Source organism: Eutrema salsugineum, unplaced genomic scaffold (assembly GCF_000478725.1).
Source record: "Eutrema salsugineum unplaced genomic scaffold, Eutsalg1_0 scaffold_8, whole genome shotgun sequence".
NCBI classification, from domain to species: domain Eukaryota; kingdom Viridiplantae; phylum Streptophyta; class Magnoliopsida; order Brassicales; family Brassicaceae; genus Eutrema; species Eutrema salsugineum.
The window spans coordinates 11,759,304-11,779,058 of NW_006256414.1; the positions used below are offsets into that span (position 1 = coordinate 11,759,304).

General features: G+C 37.8%; 3 protein-coding genes across 6 annotated transcripts; all 3 read right to left on the reverse strand.

The window, feature by feature from the left end:
- On the reverse strand, positions 1–896 carry LOC112088899. The gene is made up of 4 exons (XM_024159300.1): positions 884–896; positions 802–824; positions 588–757; positions 1–451 (listed from the first exon to the last, which is right to left on the reverse strand). The coding sequence occupies exons 1-4, from the start codon at positions 894–896 to the stop codon at positions 1–3; spliced, it is 657 nt and encodes a 218-aa protein (XP_024015068.1).
- A 12,591-nt stretch (positions 897–13,487) lies between these two features.
- Positions 13,488–14,087, reverse strand: LOC18010096. Its single transcript, XM_006392458.2, has one exon. It carries the CDS (start codon positions 13,981–13,983, stop codon positions 13,600–13,602), a length of 384 nt encoding a protein of 127 aa, XP_006392520.1. The 5' UTR covers positions 13,984–14,087; the 3' UTR covers positions 13,488–13,599.
- A 606-nt stretch (positions 14,088–14,693) lies between these two features.
- Positions 14,694–19,375, reverse strand: LOC18010133 (transcription initiation factor IIE subunit alpha). 4 transcript variants are annotated; one of them, XM_024148106.1, is made up of 11 exons: positions 19,235–19,375; positions 18,558–18,679; positions 18,328–18,450; positions 17,932–18,052; positions 17,434–17,547; positions 17,221–17,330; positions 16,949–17,132; positions 16,247–16,441; positions 15,701–15,928; positions 15,396–15,600; positions 14,694–15,155 (listed from the first exon to the last, which is right to left on the reverse strand). In XM_024148106.1, the coding sequence occupies exons 2-11, from the start codon at positions 18,608–18,610 to the stop codon at positions 15,070–15,072; spliced, it is 1,419 nt and encodes a 472-aa protein (XP_024003874.1). In that variant the 5' UTR covers positions 18,611–18,679; positions 19,235–19,375; the 3' UTR covers positions 14,694–15,069. The 4 variants fall into 4 exon arrangements, with proteins under 4 accessions (XP_024003874.1, XP_024003877.1, XP_024003882.1 ...); XM_024148109.1 differs by having other exon boundaries at positions 18,558–18,674; positions 19,235–19,369; XM_024148114.1 differs by having other exon boundaries at positions 18,558–18,659; positions 19,235–19,351.
- Between the last annotated feature and the right edge of the window lie 380 nt (positions 19,376–19,755).

Consider the following 19,755-nt stretch of genomic DNA (forward strand, 5'->3'; position numbering starts at 1 on the left):
TCAACATGGGTGAATGCTCTCAGCATATGCTTTAGCCCAGGTTTCCGTCAAGTAGACCTGATCCACATACTTGTTCTCATCCTTGTTTGTACGCTTAGCTGCAACAATAGCATGGACACAAGGGATTCTGCCGATGTTAAAAATGAGACAAGTGCATTGCTTGTTTTCCAGATGAACAATGTACTTCCGAGTCTCATCCTTTACTTCAAACTCAAACCAATCTACTTGGAAAGCATCAAGTTTCATTGCAGCATTGGATCTCTCTAATATCATCTTCACTACGCGTGGTGTGATGAGCTTTTTGTGTTTAAGAGCTTTTTCCCGACGTTCATGAAACCATGTTGTGAGAGTTAACCTAATGGTCTCATAAAGAGACATTATTGGCAACTCACAAGCCAAGTTTAAAATCGAATTCAGAGACTCCGCAATGTTGGTTGTCATGGTATTGTACCTGTTCGGAGGTGCATACAAGCAAAACCACAAGTTAGAAAAGAGTGAGCAACAATTTAGGATAACATTCCTAAAATCTGTCATAGCTGCTTAAACGTTGTACTTACCTGTTCGAAGGTGCATAAGAGCGAGCCTACTTTGCAAAATCAGATTCTTCTAAAGATGCAGCTAATTTGGGGCTTCTGCTCCTTATGTCATTGAAGATGCCAATGAATTCATGACGAGTATAAGCGTCAGCTGCAGCTTCTACAAGCAGAAACAACCCTGTTCTCCCATACTTGGTGTTATATTCCTCAACAAATGGATTCTGCATATACCATGACGTGCAAGTGGATAAACCACTAAAAGTGCCTTAGCAATGGCTTGAGCTCTATCTGAAACAAAGACCAAATCAGACGTATCAGAGATTACGGTCTTAAGTCCGCTAAAAAACCTGGTCCATGCATGTTCGTTTTCAGAGTCAATTATCCCAAACGCAAGCGTATACAACGAATAATCTCCATCTTGTGCACTAGTTTCAAGCAAGGTTCCCTTAAATTTTCCCTTAAGAAAAGTACCATCCACAATAATAACTCTTATCATCAGCTCAAATCCTCTTATCGATTGACCAAAAGCAAGAAAGTTATATTTGAATTTTTATCCATTTGGATCCATCTCAAGATAAACCTTTTATCCATGGTTTTTCTCTTTAACCATAAACAACCACTTCGAGAGGTTTTGATAGTTATCCTCGAGAGTCCCTCTGATCAAATCCTGAGCAAACTATTTAACCCTCCAAACTTGTTTGTATCCAATGTGTACACCATGGTCGAGTCTGACTTGCTCCATGATTTGTTTCGGGTTAAGAGCATACTTCTTTTCTCCATAATTGCTGCAGATCAAAGTCCTAAGCACCTTGACAATTGCTAGCCTATGGTTGGCATTCCTATGAGTTGTATCACAGTTGTGTTCACTTACATAAGTCCTCACCAGTCACCACAAAGAAATCAGAAGAAAGGAGCTTTGTTGCACACATCCTCCAAGTGCAATTAGGGTCAACACATCTTAACACCACCCTATTGATCTTGTAATCCTAATTTAATATTAATAAAATTGTTTATAAAAGAAAAGACAAAAATTATATATTAGTTCAAATTAGAAATTGTACAAACCAAAAAACAACAGTGGTAAGAATTGAGATGATTCCTTGGGAATTATAGAACACAATCTGATCCTATACTAGAGGTTGAAACAGCTTTACAGCAACTAGTGCAGTAACAATCAAGAAAATCGGTTAAAACACAGGTGAGAACGCGGGAAAATATCAAAAACTGAAATTTGTATGCCAAAAAATTCGAATTAAAATCTGGAAAAAACAGAAAATTTAAATTTCATATTCAAGCTATTGAATTAAAGCTAAATCCAGTATGAATCACAAATTTATCAATCAAGCCGTTAACAGTGCTGATTCAGCAGTCTGAGTCGATTGTCATGTCAACTAAAGCGTTCATAATGCTGAGTCAGCTACCATGTCAGCCGTCATTATTTTAAAATATATATTTAATTTAAATAAATAAATAAAAATATTATTTTTCTATATAGTTTTATTATCTAAAAATAGTTTTATTTAAATCTAATTTTTTGTGTTGTAAATTTTCCTTTAATCACACAAGCTACAAGATAAGACTATCAATTTTATATCTACAGGATAGATAAACAAATTAAATCAAATATATTCAATTATATCAGAATATTTAACCTTCTTTAGTATAACCCCTCATTTGGAAGGGGACAAATATAGCCTTCATTAATTGAAGGAAGGCCTTCTCTAATTGAAATCGATTGAATACTCGCCAATCATCGTCAATTTCAAATCATCGGTGATTGAGCCGATCATCTTCGATGATCTGCGAGATTATCTTCGATTCAGCCGATCATTTTCCGATTTCAATTGAGCTGATCATCTTCGATTTCATTTTACCCGCGAAGAAGATACAATTTAGGAAGAGAACTAATTGATATTCTCAGGAATGAGTTCCTAATTGATACATGTATTGAAATTCCTGGTTTTTTCTTTATGATAGGCTCTATTGAACAAAATATGGTTGAAGTCTTTTGTGTCTGTGGAGAATGGAAGAGAAATGAGAAGCAGGAATGAGATTTTGTGATGGATTCAAACAAAGGTTCGACTATTTTTGAGTTTGATGAGCACCTTAACTCAAAGATTTAAATCTTCACATTTCTCATATCGGCATTTCAAATTCCACCCAACACACACAATTGTCTGCAACTGCACCTATTGTTTCTCATCTCAATGTATCATTCAATCATGGAAATAAACAGCAGACATTTATAATTAGTGTTTACATGGTTCAAGCGAAATCATGGCTGTTATCTTGTAATTTAGATAGGCCTTCCTAAATACGTTATTAGTATTCATAAATAATTTCTAAAAGCTCTTGCATCATTTCTTTCTTTGTGTAGCTACTTCAGTGATTAAATAGAGACGACACTTCAACATGTTCTACTATTGATGTTCTGCGTTCTGCTCCAGATCTTCCTCTTTCTAATATAGACATCTCACATCCATCTGTTAATTTGGTTTAATGGCTGAAAAGCCATAAATGAGAAAAAATTGATCTACCCTGCCATTTTTAAGTCTGGGTGCCATATTTAAGTCTGGGTGCCATAAGGCACGTGATATTCATAAATGAGAAAAAATTGATCTACCCTGCCATATTTAAGTCTGGGTGCCATAAGGCACGTGATATTCTGAAAATACCCTTAATGAAAAGGGGATATGGCATTGCTGATTTTTGTTTTTTTTTATGTTGAAAATCGAAAAAAAAATTGAGAAATAGAAATTCTGAAATTCTTATACCAAAACCGAATCTGGTTTCTCTGAATTTCTGGGTTAACATCCTGAACCGAAACCCGAAATCAAAAATCTTCCCCCAGAATCTTCCGATCGAATCTTCGATCCGTCGTCGTTTATTATCGCTCGGCGCGGTGCGCCGGCCTTCTCTGAACCAGTGGTGTTCGCCAAATCTCGTTGCTGAGCCGTCATTTGGTAATAAGGTAACTTCTTCTACAGTTTGGGGATTAGGGTTTAGTAATCGATTTGTCAATTCTGGTCGTTTTAGGTTGCACATTGGATAGTAGAGTGGCGTATATATGTCGATTTAGTCTTCTGAGTGTTAAAATTTAACTTGTTGCCGTTGAATCGAGCTGAATCGTAGGTTTGTATAGTGAATCAGTGAGATATGGGACAACTGGTACAATTAGGTTACCTGAATGGAAATGGACAACTGGTACAATTGGGTTAACTGAATGGAAAGGGACAACTGGTACAATTGGGGTAACTACATTTAAAGGGAAAACAGGTACAATTCGGGTAACTGAATGGAATGGGACAACTGGTACAATTGGGTTAACTGAATGGAATGGGACAACCGGTACAATTGGGGTAACTGAATGTAATGGGAAAACCGGTACAATTTGGGTAACTGAATGGAATGGGACAACTGGTACAATTGGGTTAACTGAAAGGAATGAGACAACTGGTACAATTGGGATAACTGAGTTGAATTGGGTTAACTGAAAGGAATGGGACAACTGGGACAATTAGGACAATTGGGACCCGGAATGTATTGGGACAACTGGTACAATTGGGATAACTGATTGAGATATGTGGGACAACTGGTACAATTGGTACAACTGTGAGAAAATAGGAAATATTGTTATTCGTTAATGACTTAGTTTTTTTGGTTTTGTGAACAGAAGAGGATGAGCGGCCACACAAACATACATTTTGAGTATGGAGGATGTTATTATAAGGAAGGAGAGGAGTTTAAATGGATATCAAGAAGCTCCATCTATGCTATATCATTTAAAACCTCTTTGGACGAGGTAACATATTCGATGGTTGTAGATGGTATATGCAAGAAGATTGGGGTAAACGATAGTAAGAAGAAGCTCAAGTTAAGCTATATTCCGTTGGTAGCTAAGCCACTCAATGAGTCATGTATTGTTGATGATGGTGATGTGTATGTCTATCTAACAACTGTGGATAAAGAAGGACTTAGATATGTGTTGCATGTGGAGATAATGGAAGATTTGGAAAGAGATAAGATTCAATAGCTAGAAACAAGCGATATTATGCTTGAAATTGAGGAAGCAGCGAAAGAACAGGACGAACTTGCTATTTGTGGCTGTACCTGAGACTGAGAAACAGATAGTGATTGATGATGTTGTTTCACAACCGGATGATCATGAACATGTAGAGCCTGCAAGGTATGGTATGGATGAGCATGATCACGTAGAGCCTGCTGGGGCTTTAGAACCGACTCAGTTTGTTCTAGAATGGGAAGATGGTGCTGGTTTTGAGAAAAATCAAGAATTTTGATCGAAAGAGGCGTTGTGAGTATTGGTTGACAGAGCTTCGTATAAGGGATGTTTTGAGGTCAAAACAGTGAACTTTGATCCTGGGCGACTCATTCTTAAGTGCCGTCAAGCTGAACATGGTTGTTCATGGTATGTACATGCTGTAAGAATGAAGGATTCAACTTACTTCAGCCTTAGAGTATACAGGAAAATGCATAGTTGCTCTCGGGTCCTTACCAGCACAATTGAGAATAAAAGAAAAGATACTCCACAGGTTGTAGCAGATGTTTTGCGTGCATCGTATCCAGGTGTAGTAGACACACCGGCTCCTAGAGGTATTGTGAAGGTTGTTCAAAATGAAGCTCATGTGAATGTGTCCTACTCTATTGCCTTGAGAGGAAAAAAAACTGGCGATTAGTCAAGTGAGGGGTAGTCCGGAAAAAAGATTTCAAAGATTGCATTCTTATCTGTATGTGTTGAAGCTGGTGAACCCCGGTACAGTGACGAGCGTGAAAGTGGATGCTAATAATAAGTTCAAGTATCTTTTTGTTGCTTTGGGTGCCAGCATTGAAGGCTTTAGTTCAATGAGGAAAGTCATAGTGGTGGATGCGACTTTTCTTAAAAATGTTTATGGTGCTATGCTAGTATTTGCCACGGCTCAGGATCCTAATCATCACCATTACCCTATTGCAATTGGTGTAATCGATAGTGAAAAAGACTCTAGTTGGAGGTGGTTTTTAGAAATGGTCAAAACTGTTATACCAGATAATCCTGAGATTGTTTTTATGAGTGACAGACACACAAGCATAGCGAAGGCAGTGCAGGAGGTGTACCCTCAGTCTCAGCATGGATTTTGTGTGTGGCACTTGTCTCGTAATGTGAGGGTTAAAGCAGCCAATGGTTGGAAGGATTTGTGTTCTAAAAAATTCATTGAGTGCGCTCATAAGTACACCGAAAGTGAGTTTCTAATTGCATACACCGAATTTGGTAGAATGTTTCCCAAAGCTGCAGAGTACTTAGAGAATGGTCTTCCTCTTGATAAATGGCACGGTGGAATTTTAAAGGAGACAAGTACAACTTGGACACAAGCAATGCCTGTGAATCAATGAACAGCATCTTCAAGAAGGCGAGAAAGTATGCACTATTGCCTTTGATTGATGCGTATGTTGAGAAAGTGTCTGAATGGTTCAACAGGTATAGGAATAACATAGCTGGTGCATCATATTCGAAGAAACTGGTGCCGTATGTGGAAAACGAGTTGCATAAACAATGTGCAATTGCGACCAAATTAGATGTGACTGAGCTAAATCTACCTGGGCTTGAATACAGTGTAGTTGGAGTTGATGGGAAGAGCTATCTGGTTAATTTGGAAACAAAAAGCTGTGGGTGTCACATGTTTGATATTGATAAGATTCCATGTGTTCATGCAATAGCCGCAACCATTGCAATGATGCGGACGTCCTCAAGAAGAAGAGACTTCCACATTTTCGATTTATGCTCGAGATACTACTTGATTGATACTTGGGCGATGGCTTACCACAGAACCATCTATATGGTGCCGCATCATTCTACTTGGATTATTCCTGAGGAGGTTGCTAATTTAGTTGTTTACCCACCAGACTATACCAAAAAAGCAGGAAGAAAGAAGGAGAAGCGGTTTCCTTCCACCGGAGAAGCTCGCAGGAGTCAGAAGGCCAACCCAAACATAAACATTGGCTGTTGGTTTCAACCACTAAACCCAAGGGAAAGCGAGGGTGAAGAGGGTCAGAGCGGTCAGGGCGGTGAGAGCTAGGTCTAAGGAATATTTTCATTATCTTGGATTTCTTGCAATACTATGTATTTTGGAGTAATTTGTATTTTGAATTTATTGGACTTGGATTTCGAGAATGTCAACAGGGCAACTAGGTGCAATTAGGTGAAAAGGCAAACTACGAACAACTAGGACAACTAGGTTCAACTAGGACAATTATGTGCAAATAGGACAAAAGAAGATAGTAGAAAGTGGACAATTGGTACAATTGGGACAACTGTGAGAAACTAGGACAACATGGACAACTATGACAATTTGGACAACTAGAACAACTAGGACAACTATGACAATTTGGACAACTAGGACAAGTAGGACAACTATGATAACCAGGACAAACTAATTTCTTTAAATTACTAAACACTAAACAAATACAGCCGTAAACCCTTAACTACTGTATACTCAACGACTACCAATAAACACTAAAATAAACCCATTATTTTCTGAAAATAAGATATACCATTTTTGTTTCTAATGAAATAACCCTTATGGTATAAGGCATTCTTTGACAATGGTTTCCATCTTATAAGAGGCTACACGTAAAAATATGGGAAATACAAAAGTATGGGCGCGAAACCCTTGGGGCAAGTATAAAATGTTAAAGGGTTAAGGGGACAACTAAAAAAAGATTGTTCTTGTGAAAGGACAACTGAAAAAACTTAAAAATCGTCCAAAGGACAACTATGACAATTTTGGGACTACCGGACAGCTAGGTATAACTATGATGTCAACAGAAAATGCACGTGTGAGAATGACGGCTGAGGATAATATTATAAGTTATTTTCCGCTGTACTTGTCTCTTTTGGTTGTCGTTTACCGTTTTCTCTTTCATAGAAAAGGGTCAAAGGGTTCTTCTCCTCTTATTCTCTTTCCCAATTCTTGCCCCCAAATAGGTTTTTTAGGGTTTCCGCCGCATAATGGACAAATATCAGATAGCCCTCGCGAAATTGGCTGAAAAGAAGACTGATGGCTCTTCTTCTGTCTTGCCTAAGAAGGATTACGGGATGACCACTAGATGGGGACCCAAAGTCAATGGAGTCAGGACCATTCTGCCATGCCCTGTACAAAAAGGAATTCCAAAGGTTTGTTATTGCGGCTTAGCTCCAATTGGGTGTTTAACTGACAACTCCGCGCTTGACAGGGGCCAGAAATATTACGGTTGCTTCTACGGGTGTTGTGGCCCAAAAAATTTCCCAGAAGTAAGTCAATTGGGTTTTCAATTTTAATTTATAAGTTGAGTCTCAGCTGAATTTCTGAGTTTCGGGATTTCAGGTTCCCAGTTGTGGCTTCAAGAAATGGTGGGATCTCGCAATACTCGAAGAGATTGAAATGTTGAATGATACTCAAGAAGTTAAACAGTTGTTTGACACTGTTTCCAGTTGTTTGACACTGTTTTCTCCAAGTTAAACCAGTTGGAGTCAAAGGTGGCATCCCTTGAAGAAGCTATGAAAAAGCGTTAAGGATGAAGAAGATGAGCTTTTCAGTTTCTTATTGACCTTTGTTTCCCCTTGTTATGTTGCTACTCTCCTTTGATTTATTTTGAACTATTTCTCCTAAATAAAACTACGCAGTTGTACCAGTTGTCCTAATATATCGCATATAGTTGTACGAGTTGTCCTAAATAAAACAAGGAAGTTGTACCAGTTGTCCTAAAAAAACAAGGAAATTGTACCAGTTGTCCTAAACCCTAAACAGAAAACATAAGATTGTACCACAAAGAACAACACATAATCTTAAACATAAACAAGACATTCTACTTCTTGGCTTTCTTGTTCTTTCTCGCAGAAGTATAAGGCGACTTCTTGTACTGTGAATTTTTCCTGAGCCTCTTAGTTCCACCTCTACCTCTAACGGCCTTTGAGGAGGATGCTTCTGCTGGTGCTGCGGGTCTTGAGGCGGATGCAGGTGGTGGTGCAGTTGATGGCCGAACATCCCAATACATGAAATCAGCTTCCTCCGATGTGTCAACCAGCTTTACCTTGTAACGGTTGTTCGCCACAATTGCCCTCACTATCCCTTGATGCCAGACATCACGCTGCAACACCTCCACACGATCCAACAAAGAGTACGACAAGTTTAGGGTAGGACGTGATGCACCTCGTCGTTGACCGGTGCCAACTGGTGAGGACGCGGCTGGTGGTTGACCGGTGGCAACTGGTGAGGACGCGGCTGGTGGTTGACCGGTGGAAACTGGTGAGGACGCGGCTGGTGGTTGACCGGTGCCAACTGGTGAAGAGGCGGGTGGTGCAGGGGATTGGTGAAGGACTAACTGCTCAAGCGTCGCCAATCTTTTTTCCAAAAGGTCAATGGTAGCCCTCAGCTCCAACAATGATGTCGACTCAGGTGCTGGTGCTTGAGGAATATCGACTCTGCTCCCTACACCCCGATGTTGAATCTCTAACTCATACAAAGATCTCCAGAAGATCTTCTTCTTCTTCACCGTGAGATGATGCATCCAATCCTCAACACCTACATCAGCGAGTCCTATCTCATCATCATATCCAGGATCTAATACCCGAGTCAATAGTTTTTCTTCACCCGAGTCTGCAGGCTTCAAGATGCTATGGATGTCCTGGCAACAAAAAAAAAAAAAAACAAATTAGTGACAAACCAAAATAAAAGAAACATAGTTGTACCAGTTGTCCTAATTGTCCCACGACCAATAATCTTTAATATTACATAGTTGTACCAGTTGTCCTAATTGTCCCACGACCAATAATCTTTAATATTACATGGTTGTACCAGTTGTCCTAATACCACTACCAACAAGTCAAACATAGTTGTATCCTATTGTCCAATAACCAAACCAATCAAATACTAACCTTTGCACTTGTTCCAATTGCTGAGTTTATATCATCCAATGGAATGCCTTTCATGCAAACATCGGTGAACTTGTGCTTGCACATCCTCGGACAGTCTTTCTCTGCAGGTACGGTTTCTCGAAATTTGCGGCCAAGGCTATGAATACACTCAAAAGCAAGTATCTAGACAAAAAGTCAAAAAATTAAACCCTAAATAATGTAAATAATTTAGCTTCTATAAACTATTGAATGAGAATTACCTGTAGAGGAAGAATGAAACCAGACAAGGGACATTCTGCTTTTTTGCCTTTCATGGTGCCATCAAACTTTGCCATCACATGCCGAATCTCCTTCATCATGTCATCGAATGTGTAACGCCCCCAAGGGAATGATTTACACACATTCAAATCACTGACAACTCTGAGCAAGAACGGATCAATGTTACCATCAGTCTTGTATTTCGATTTCACTACCTTGCATAAAAACTAGAGGAGGGCCATTTTCTTCCTGTCCACAGAGGGATCCTTCATTTCATCAAATTTTTCTTCCACCTCCCCAATATTGATTTTATCGGCCCTACCAAAATGCTTCTTAACAAACTTTGTGTTCCCCAAATTGTTGTAGTCAGCCGGATAATCACGACAATCAAGTCCACTCAAAAGCGCATGCTCTCCCAGAGAATACCTTATCGGAACTCCGTTAACAACAAACCAGCACTCACTAGGCCTATCAGTATGAGCAGTGTGAAGGAGAAGCATCCACAACCCTTGATTCATGTGGTTGGGCTCCTTGAACATGTGAAAAATGTGCTTAAATTGAGGATGCGCTCTGAACCATGCTTTCTCCTCATCAAGATTTTCAATCTTGTCCACAACAGCTCTAACTGAGCACCTTGTCAATATCCTACAACCCTGGCTGTACTCGGTTGGACCAAAGTAAAGCTTCTCAGGCACCATAGGTTGACTACCATCATCGCCATCCTGAGATAAAAACAAGAAACACAATCATGAGATTTAGTTGTCCTAGTTATCCCAGTTGTCCAACTGCCAAACGTAATTTTGTGCAAATAGTTGTCCTAGTTGTCCCAGTTGTCCGAATGCCAAACGTAATTTCGTGCAAATAATTGTCCTAGTTGTCCTAGTTGTCCAAATGCCAAACGTTATTTCATTAGTCACAGTTATCCCAGTAGTCCCAGTTGTCCAATTGCCAAACGCAATTTCTAATCACACACAGTTATCCTAGTTGTCCTAGTTGTCCAAATACCCAACATAATTTCATTCAAATAGTTATCCTAGTTGTCCTAGTTGTCCAACGACCAAACATAATTTCGTTTAGAGTATACTTACCTCTAAATCCTCTTCTTCCGCTGCATTTTCTTGCTCTTCATTTCCTTCCTCTTCATTTCCTTCCTCTCCTTCTCCCTCGTCGTCTTTCTCGGGTGTCCCCCCTCCCTCTTTGTCTGCTTCTTTCTCGGATTCCTCTTCTCCACTATCTTTCTTGGATTGCTCATCCTCAACTTCCTCTTCTCCTGTTTCTTTCTCGGATTCCTCTTCCTCGGCTTCTTTCTCTGATTCCTCTTCCTCGGCTTCTTTCTCTGATTTCTCTTCCTCGCCTTCTCTTCCTGAAGCCTCATCCTCAGATACATCTCCCTCGCCTTCTTTCTGGGATTCTACCACACCCTCTTCCTCGGCTACTGTATCCGCTAAACCCTCTTTTTCAGGTTCTTCACGCGATTCCAACCGCTCCTCTGGATGATGCGTCGCACCTTCGTCCATGGGTGTTGGTGCGGTTTCTGGGGCTTCTTTGGTGGTTTCCGTACCGGCTGGTTCTGCTTCCGTCAATGATTCTTCTTCACCCCGAGTTTCTTCATGGGTTGTTTCTTCATCATTCGCCGGAGGGTTTGGTGTTATTCCGGGTTCTTTATCTTCCATATCTGCTTCTTCGCTGCGCTTGGGTACATATTCGTTCGAATCATATACCACGCCCTTAAGTAAATTTTTAGCCATCGAGTTAGGCTGGATTTAGGGTTTGTCTTGAAGAAAGGGAAGTTGAAGAAGGAGCAGTTACAAAATCGAGCAAGTGTCGTTTCAAGGGGGAGGTTACAGAATTTTCGGAACAGAGAAGGAAGTGGAGATAGTTCGGGGAAGATGAAGAGAGAAAGAGGAGAAAATTTGATTTTCGTTTTTAAGTTTATGTTTGGTTTTGAAAATTAAATTCATTCGGTTCGGTTTTATTTACCCAATTTTCGGTTTACCAATTTCAATTTTCTGATTTCTGATTTCAAATTGAGTAATTTTAAAAAAATATATATATATATTTTTCCCGGGTTTTCGGGTCGGACATAAAACGGGTGGGTTATACCCTGGTATTTTTGTAATTTTAGAGACATATGAGGATAAGGGTATACTTACCCAAGTTTTTGTTAATAAATTTAATTCAAAAATAAATTTGTTTTTAGGTACATTGCTTTTTAGCCAACTTTTTCTCCTCTTATGGCTTTTCAGCCTCGCACTCTGTTGATTTATATGTTAACAAACACCTCAAGAACAAAGACAAGTTTATGCTGCAAATGAGAAAATAGGCTTTGGATTAGAAGTTAGAGTTCAGATCAGCTTGTTCACAAAACATCAGAAAAAAAAATTATTACAATATTAAAGTAGACATTGCAAAAAAAATATTTATTAGTTTTTTGTCAAAACAAAAATTCTCTAAAAAAACTAAAAGTGATTGCAAAAAAAAAAAAAAAAAAAATGGATCACATAATTTCAGTTACAACAAGTAACAAAAAATGAAAGAAACTAAGAAAAGCGAAAAATGCCAAAAAATATTTCAACTATTTAATTTTTGGAAAAAATCCACACAAACTTTTAACGTTGTTAGAAACTCATACAAAATATATTTTCAATTCATAAAAAAACCTAAACTTTTTAAAGTTCTATTTTTTCTCCTCTGATTTCACGGCTGTTTTAACGGACATAACGGAATCAATAAACAACGTTAATTTTTTTTGTAGGAAAAATTGCTAAAAAATAACATCAACTATTCAATTTTGCCAAATATCCACACAAACTTTTTGCATTGCCAGAAATCCACATAGGTTATTTTTTGTATCTATAAAAAATACTCAAACTTTTTAAAGTTTCTTTCCTCAGATTTCACAGTCATTATAGATATAACGGAATCGAGAAACTGCATTAGTTTTCCATAACACGTGTTAATTGCTGTCGGATTAATACCATTATTACCCTTAAGAAGAAAAACCTAAACTCTAATTTTTTTCTCACTATTTCAAAAACTGAGTGAAATCGGTTGAAAATATGGTTCGTAGAGCAATAAATCATGTTCCGAACATATACATCATCTCCTCGAATTGCTCTTACTAGTCTTATATACCACAACACGCGCTGTTTCCAACTCGATTTAGACTCCCAACTATATTTTTCAACCGATTTCACTCAATATCTAAAAGAGAGAAAAAAATTTTAAGTTTTTTTTCCCCAAATCGATTTGGAGATTTTCTAAAGGTAACAATGGTATCAATCCTAGAATAATTAGCACATGTTATGAAAAACTAACATAATAACTGTGAAATTTGAGGAGAGAAAATATAATTTTAAAAAGTTTGGATATTTTAATGGATCGAAAAAATAGTTTATGTAGATTTTTGGCAATGCAAAAAAATTTTTTGCAGGTTTCAGGCAAAATTAAATAGTTGATGTATTTATTTAGCATTTTTTCTTAAAAAAAAATTAACGTATAGCCGTGAAATCAAAAGGAAAATATGAAACTTTAAAAAGTTTAAGTATTTTTATGGATAGAAAAAATATAGTTTATATGGTTTCTGGCCAGGCTCCGGTTTTTTTTACGAATTATTACAGAGAAAAACATCTCTAAACACAAACAAAGCATTTTACACGAACAATAATAATATCAAACATCTGCAAATTAATCGATTCCGAGGTTAATCCATCAAAGTAAAATTGTCAAGAAATCACAATGTATCTTTGTCAATCGATATCATTAACATCGAAATCAGAAAAATCAAACCTTTTTTTTGAACATCCTTCAAATCAAACCACCCAACGAAAGTCATACGTAACAAAATATATAAAATCAAATTTCCCATCGGAAAACAGAGAATTTCGGGATGAATATTTCTAAATCAAAATCCTAATTTCATCACTTGCCTTGTTCGGTTTCGTGTTGAACAGCTTTCATAATCAACCCATTGTGATGCACCACCATAATCACCGGCGATTTTCCAAATGCCCTAGCCATCGCCGTCAAAACCTCTGCCAACAAATCCCTAAATTTTTCCGGGACCAAGTTCTCGCCGAATCTCTCGAAAATCGCCTTGTACACGTTATCGGTTTCTTCTCCCGACGCGACTTCAGATTCCACAGCCACCACACGGTTAAGACCTTGCCGGAGCTCCGACGGCGATAGCATTCCGTTTTTGTCCAGATCTAGAATCTGGAAATAGTCGTTGGTGATGGATTCGAAGGATTTTGTGTCGGAGATTAATCCCATAAGAGTTTGGCTCGTGAATACCGTTTCGATCATGGTATTGAATTATGAGGAAGATTTCTCCGATCTTTTTGCAGAAATGAAGAGATTGAGATCCGAATCTGAAAAATTCCTTTCTTAGCAAGTTTTTGTTGTTTGTTTATTTTGTTTTTCTTTATTGTTTGCTTAACTCATAATACGTTGCTTGCATGTTTTGCCGAAGAGAATAGAAAGTGTCTCACTTTTGTCCATTTCTGGCTTTTTTTTATATTCTGTCTCTTATTTAAAAAAAAACGTCTTTTTTTGTTTTTTTTTTCTAGTTAGAAAATTTTATTAAATTCTTTAGAAAATATATAGCCGGTGGAAACTAAAATCGTGGGAGTCAAATCTACCGTAAAAGAATTTTTTTTTTTTTAGACAAATCCCTGTGAAAGAGAAGCATACGAAATGAAAATTACAACGCATAAATTCGATCCAGCTCGGGTAGTACTGCTCTCAAATGACCGAGAGCTGTAAAATATCGAACGAGAGAAATTCCTTATAAACCGGTACGAAGTATAATATAAGAGTTTTAGGCACGTTTTCTCCAACTATTCAAATTCATACAGATTTATAAACGATTTATAAATATTGGTTACAAATTAAATTGCCAGAATCCGTGAAATACTCTGTTGTGCCTCTACCGTGTCTACACACCAGTCTAGCCCTATACGTCTTATGATTATCATGCGAAAACTCTATTCAGCTTCTCCTATAAGATCATTCTGAATGTTGCAATTATTCCGTTAATCCAATTATTCATCGGTCTACAAAACAAACACAGTTCACAGTCTAAAGTCTCACAAGACAAAACTCTTAATGAGAGCATCCAAAGAGTTTTAAAATAAACAGAGACTTCACCTGTAATATAAGGACGCTAGCTTTTTGGGTTAGATGTCTAGGAGGAATACAAAAACCAAAACAAACGCTGCGAAAACCATCAGAATCAGAGAAAAGCTTGAAACTCCAAACGACGACGGAGCAGAGGATGAAGAGCTCAGATCCGATGTTAGCGAATGCTTTTCAGAAGAATATGAAGAAGAGCTCCACGACCACAACGGAGCAGAGAACGAGGTCTATGATCAATGGTTGATCCATTTGCTTTCAGCCTTCTTCCCACTCGACGTCGTCTTCTTCTTCTTCTTCTTCATTTGCTTCCACATTCAAGTCCACCTTGTAGTCTCCATTTGCTGCAAATTAAGTTACATGAAAAGTAACCAAGCTGAGCATCACATAATCCTTATATCTCATGAGACAAAGTCCCTATTTATCATTTATAGCGCACTAATATAGTTAGACTATAAGTATGTCTTAACAAGTATCTTCTAGTTAAAGCTCTAAAAAAAAACTAAACAAGGTTCCTTCTACCTGTGTAATGTGATCGACTAGTTAACGAATTGGAAATGAAGTAATAGTAAAATCAAACTGACCTGCAACAGGAGCCTCTTCTTCCCATTCAACATCCTCTTCATCTTCCTCTTCACGTTTGGACTTCATACCAACCTGACGATCTGACGATGTAGTAGCCAACAGACTGTCAGAAGTTGATACGCCTGCGGATTCTTGCTGAGTTGGCTTTTCAGCTACCTCTTGCTGCTTCAATAGAGCGGCGTAGTAAGCTTTGAGATACTCATCCTGAAACGAAAATGGAAATAAAATGTATCAAGATTCTCGAAACACAATCCACAAGAATGCTACTGTGTGAATCTAAAGAAGTTTTAACCAGAAGGCATACCTTCAAATCTTTATCATCGCCATTTCCCATGGCTGACTTCTTGTCATCTGAGAGTTTTGATGCTCCTCCTGAGACACCATCAACCTTTGCTTCCTGTCTCATCTCTCCTCTTTGTTCCTCGGTCAGCTTCATTCCTTCCTTGATCATCCATGGAGGCAAGATTTTCTGACTAGAATCTCCACCTTCAGATTTGACATCTTCTTTTCCTTCACCAAGGTTAACCTCAACCTAACCATATGTATGATTTAAGAAATCAACTTGCCACACAATGAAATAGGAAAAATTCAGGGAAAACTTCAGCAGGTTTTGAGTAAACTTATTCCTCGTTACAGTTCTAAATGGAAAAACAAAACTTTGTTGATCCACTAAGCTTTTCTAGCACAATATAAATTTGCAGATGTGTATGCAGAATTAGAAAAAAAAAAAAAAAAAAAACTAGACTGCAGATGGAGAAACAAACGGGAAAATTCTTTACAATACCATCACCTCATCTTCCATAATAACACAGAATTTCTAAATACATTGAGAAGTGTAACTAATAATTACCTTCGTCTCTCCGAGAAATGGCATTGGTGTTGAACCATATCCACCCTGTGTCCTCGAAGGATCATTAGGGTTAAGATCACCATTTGCACGGGCAGCCATAGCAGCACGAGCCTCCCATGCATGAAGAGATTCAACGCCCGGAAACGGTAGGTCTTTTACTCTATTTATTTGATCCATTAGAGGTCCCAGTCGATCCTGCACTTTCCAATTATGTCAACGCACAAACTACATAACTAATGCCAGAATACAGAAAACAGCAATCAAGCAAATCTAATCACTAAAAAACAGCACGGTATAAAATGATATAACAGAACAATTTTTTCCTAACTCATCATATAAGTAAATATAAGATGATGTCGACAATGAGGTAATATATCAGCACGACTAAAGTGATGATCTCTATTCTTTGACCAAAATAAATAACTACCCATGAAATCAAATTAATATAATATAAGCCATAAATAACTTTTTGGAAATATAATACTAATCACCAAAAACACATTTAAATACAGCCACATACTTTTTTTTTTCTTTTTTTTTTTGCAATCTCAAGCATTAGACATTTAGTAACGGATCTCATAGAAAACTAAATAAAAATCATGAATATGGAACGACGCACAGCTTCAGTGAAGAATATTCAATTTTTGTCTTTATCAAATTTTCATTGTACTGAGCCGCTAAAAAAGGTATACACAGACAGACCTCTACATTCTGAAGCAAAACTTTGAGTTTTTCCCGCTGCCGTCTCTTTGCATTGTCACCTCCATCTACTACTTCTTCGGAGGTTAGCTTATTACATTCCACAACAAGTTCACCATTGCAGTTTTCACAATGAAAAGAATCGTCTTCCATAGAAATTAATCTCAGGGCATCCAGTGCATTATATCTATACCAGAAATGAGAAGCTATTCAGGTCTACGGAACACAATACAAGAATGTATAGCTTTTATAACATAACGAGTAGTGGACTTTACTTCCTTTGGCAGTTAGGACAGCCATACTCCTGAACAGTATTCTTATCTTCTAGTTCATCTTTGAGTTTTTTTTTAATCCGGTCCAGCTTACAACGAACCATATCATATATCTGTAAGAAAGAAGGATTCATATAATTTTTTTTTAAAAAAACGAAGGTAAAACAGCAAACTGAAAACAAAAAAAAAAAGAAGTACGAGGGATATGAAGCATACCTGTTGATAATCAAGACAGCAATACGAGTGCGTGTGGAAATTCACTTTGTCCTCTGCTCGGCCATCAGTTGTAGCAGCCACTGCAGCACTATACATCTTCGCACGCTTTGCAGTCTATTGAAAGATTCAGAATCAATAAAACAACAGTTGGAGGAAAAGAAGTGTTACAGAATCAAAGAGAAGCAAACAATCAAACAAAGAAATGTAGAAAACGTGGTGAAAAAATATAACCACAAGTTGCAAAAGGGAAAAAAAAATATTTACAGGAAACAATGAGCATCAACAATTCAGGAAAATAGAAGACCGCAACACTCGGGATTAAAAAGTACCCAGCCTATCATTCTCTCACACTCATGTTCTTCAACAATCTAGATATTTTATGACAATATGCTATTTATCGCAAGACTAAAAGAGTTGTTGAGTTATAGGCTTAACAAGAACAAGAATGTGCAATAAGTGCTATATATCAATATGAAAGAGCATAGTTTCTGCACACACCTCTTTCCTGTGGACACGCATGACCAATTTTTGTTCTTCAAAGTATCTTAATATTTTTCGGAGTTGCTTGGCGTTCGACCTCAAGTCTTTTGCTAAGTCTTCTTCTCTAACCCATTGCCGTCTAGCATACATAGAACAAAATAAATACAAGAAGTGAAAGTCAGCGAAAACATAGCGGGTTTAAAAAACCAATCTAAGCAATATCAAGTTCCGCGAGTTAGTCTACCATTCTCCTCTAACCCAAAGTCACATAGAGATGTTATCCATTTATTCAACAAACATAATTACGCAGTGGATTCACAAAAACATTGTGGAAACTATTGTGACAACTTCAGATCTTATCAAAATTCACCAAATAGACTTTTGGGGGTAGAAATCGAAGAAATGCATACAAACCTCGTAAGCGCATCAAGCACCACAACGGCAGTTCCTCTGCTGTCACTTCTTGCAGATTTCTGCTGATTATCGCTTACAGTAGTATAATTATCATAGAAAACCCTTGCTACAAGCTTCACCAGCCTGAAAATTAACATAGGAACCCAAAAACAAATCGATAACGGCACTGTTTGAACATATATATGAAAATTCTGGACCAAAACGAAGAGTTTTACGGTGTAGAGAGTTACTTGATAAATGGTTCGAGCACAACGGTTTTCTGCACCGGGACTGATATTTCCATGGGATTAACAAACCAGATACAAGCCGAGGAACCAGTGTTAGGTTAGTGTCTTAAAAACAATCTCCTGCACTGAAGCAGAAGATCAGTTTTCGCAAAGAGAACAAACTAGAAACGGAAAGAAGCACACTGCAGAATAAGGAATGGTCACAAGATACGTTTTTTAAATGATTCAAGGCCAAAGAGAAAGCTAAACCCTCACTCGAAATTGGCTCACACAGTAAAGCAAACGGACAGATGAAAATTTGTTCGAAGAACCTATGCTAATGCCACCAACCCGTGCGATAATACCCATGGACATGAACTAACAGAGATGCTTTTAGCTAAAAATCGAAGAAACTACGACCTCGATTACAAACCCCAGCTCCATCGACGAGAAGAATGACTTCCAAATCCGAATCCAAACCAGAGCAAAGGGAAGTCAGGATATTCAACAAATCAAAGGGAAAAACCTCAATTTTAAAGAAACCCCACCCAACCAGGCAATACGGAAATGAATTCGTCAGGACAAAAATTATATCACAGAAAACGCAAGGTGAACGACAATCCAAAAAAAAAAATAATAACGCAAGGTGAACGTAAGAGAGAAATTGAAACCGATGATAAATCCCAAACCCAAAGACTCACCGAGAATCTCAGATAAGGGAGAGGATCAGTGCAAAAAGTGATAGAAGAGAAGAGAGATTCACAAATAAAGAATCACTTTTTGAGCCTCAAATCCGTAGGAAAAGGTGAAGAATGCGCAAAAAATCCCAATCTAGAAAAAAATATGCCCAAAAAAAAAAAACTCAAATGTTATAATCTAATAGTTAATTTAGTTTTGATTTTTTTTAGTAACTAAAACCCAGAAAAATTAGAGGCGTTTACATGTTTGAGTAGGTCTGGGTATTCGGATAAACGGTTCGGTTCCGGGTAGGAACCGTTCGGTTCCGGATATTTCGGATACGAAGATTTTTTATCCAAATAGGTACCGAAACAATTTCAGATCGGTTTCGGTTCAGATTTTCTCGGTTCCGGATCGGTTCGATTCCAAAATTATAAAACCGATAAATACCGAAAAAATTGGGTACTTCAATGGTTCGGTTATTTTTGTATCCGGAACCAAAAATTTCTATCCGAAATGAATAAAAAGTACCTGAAATGACAAA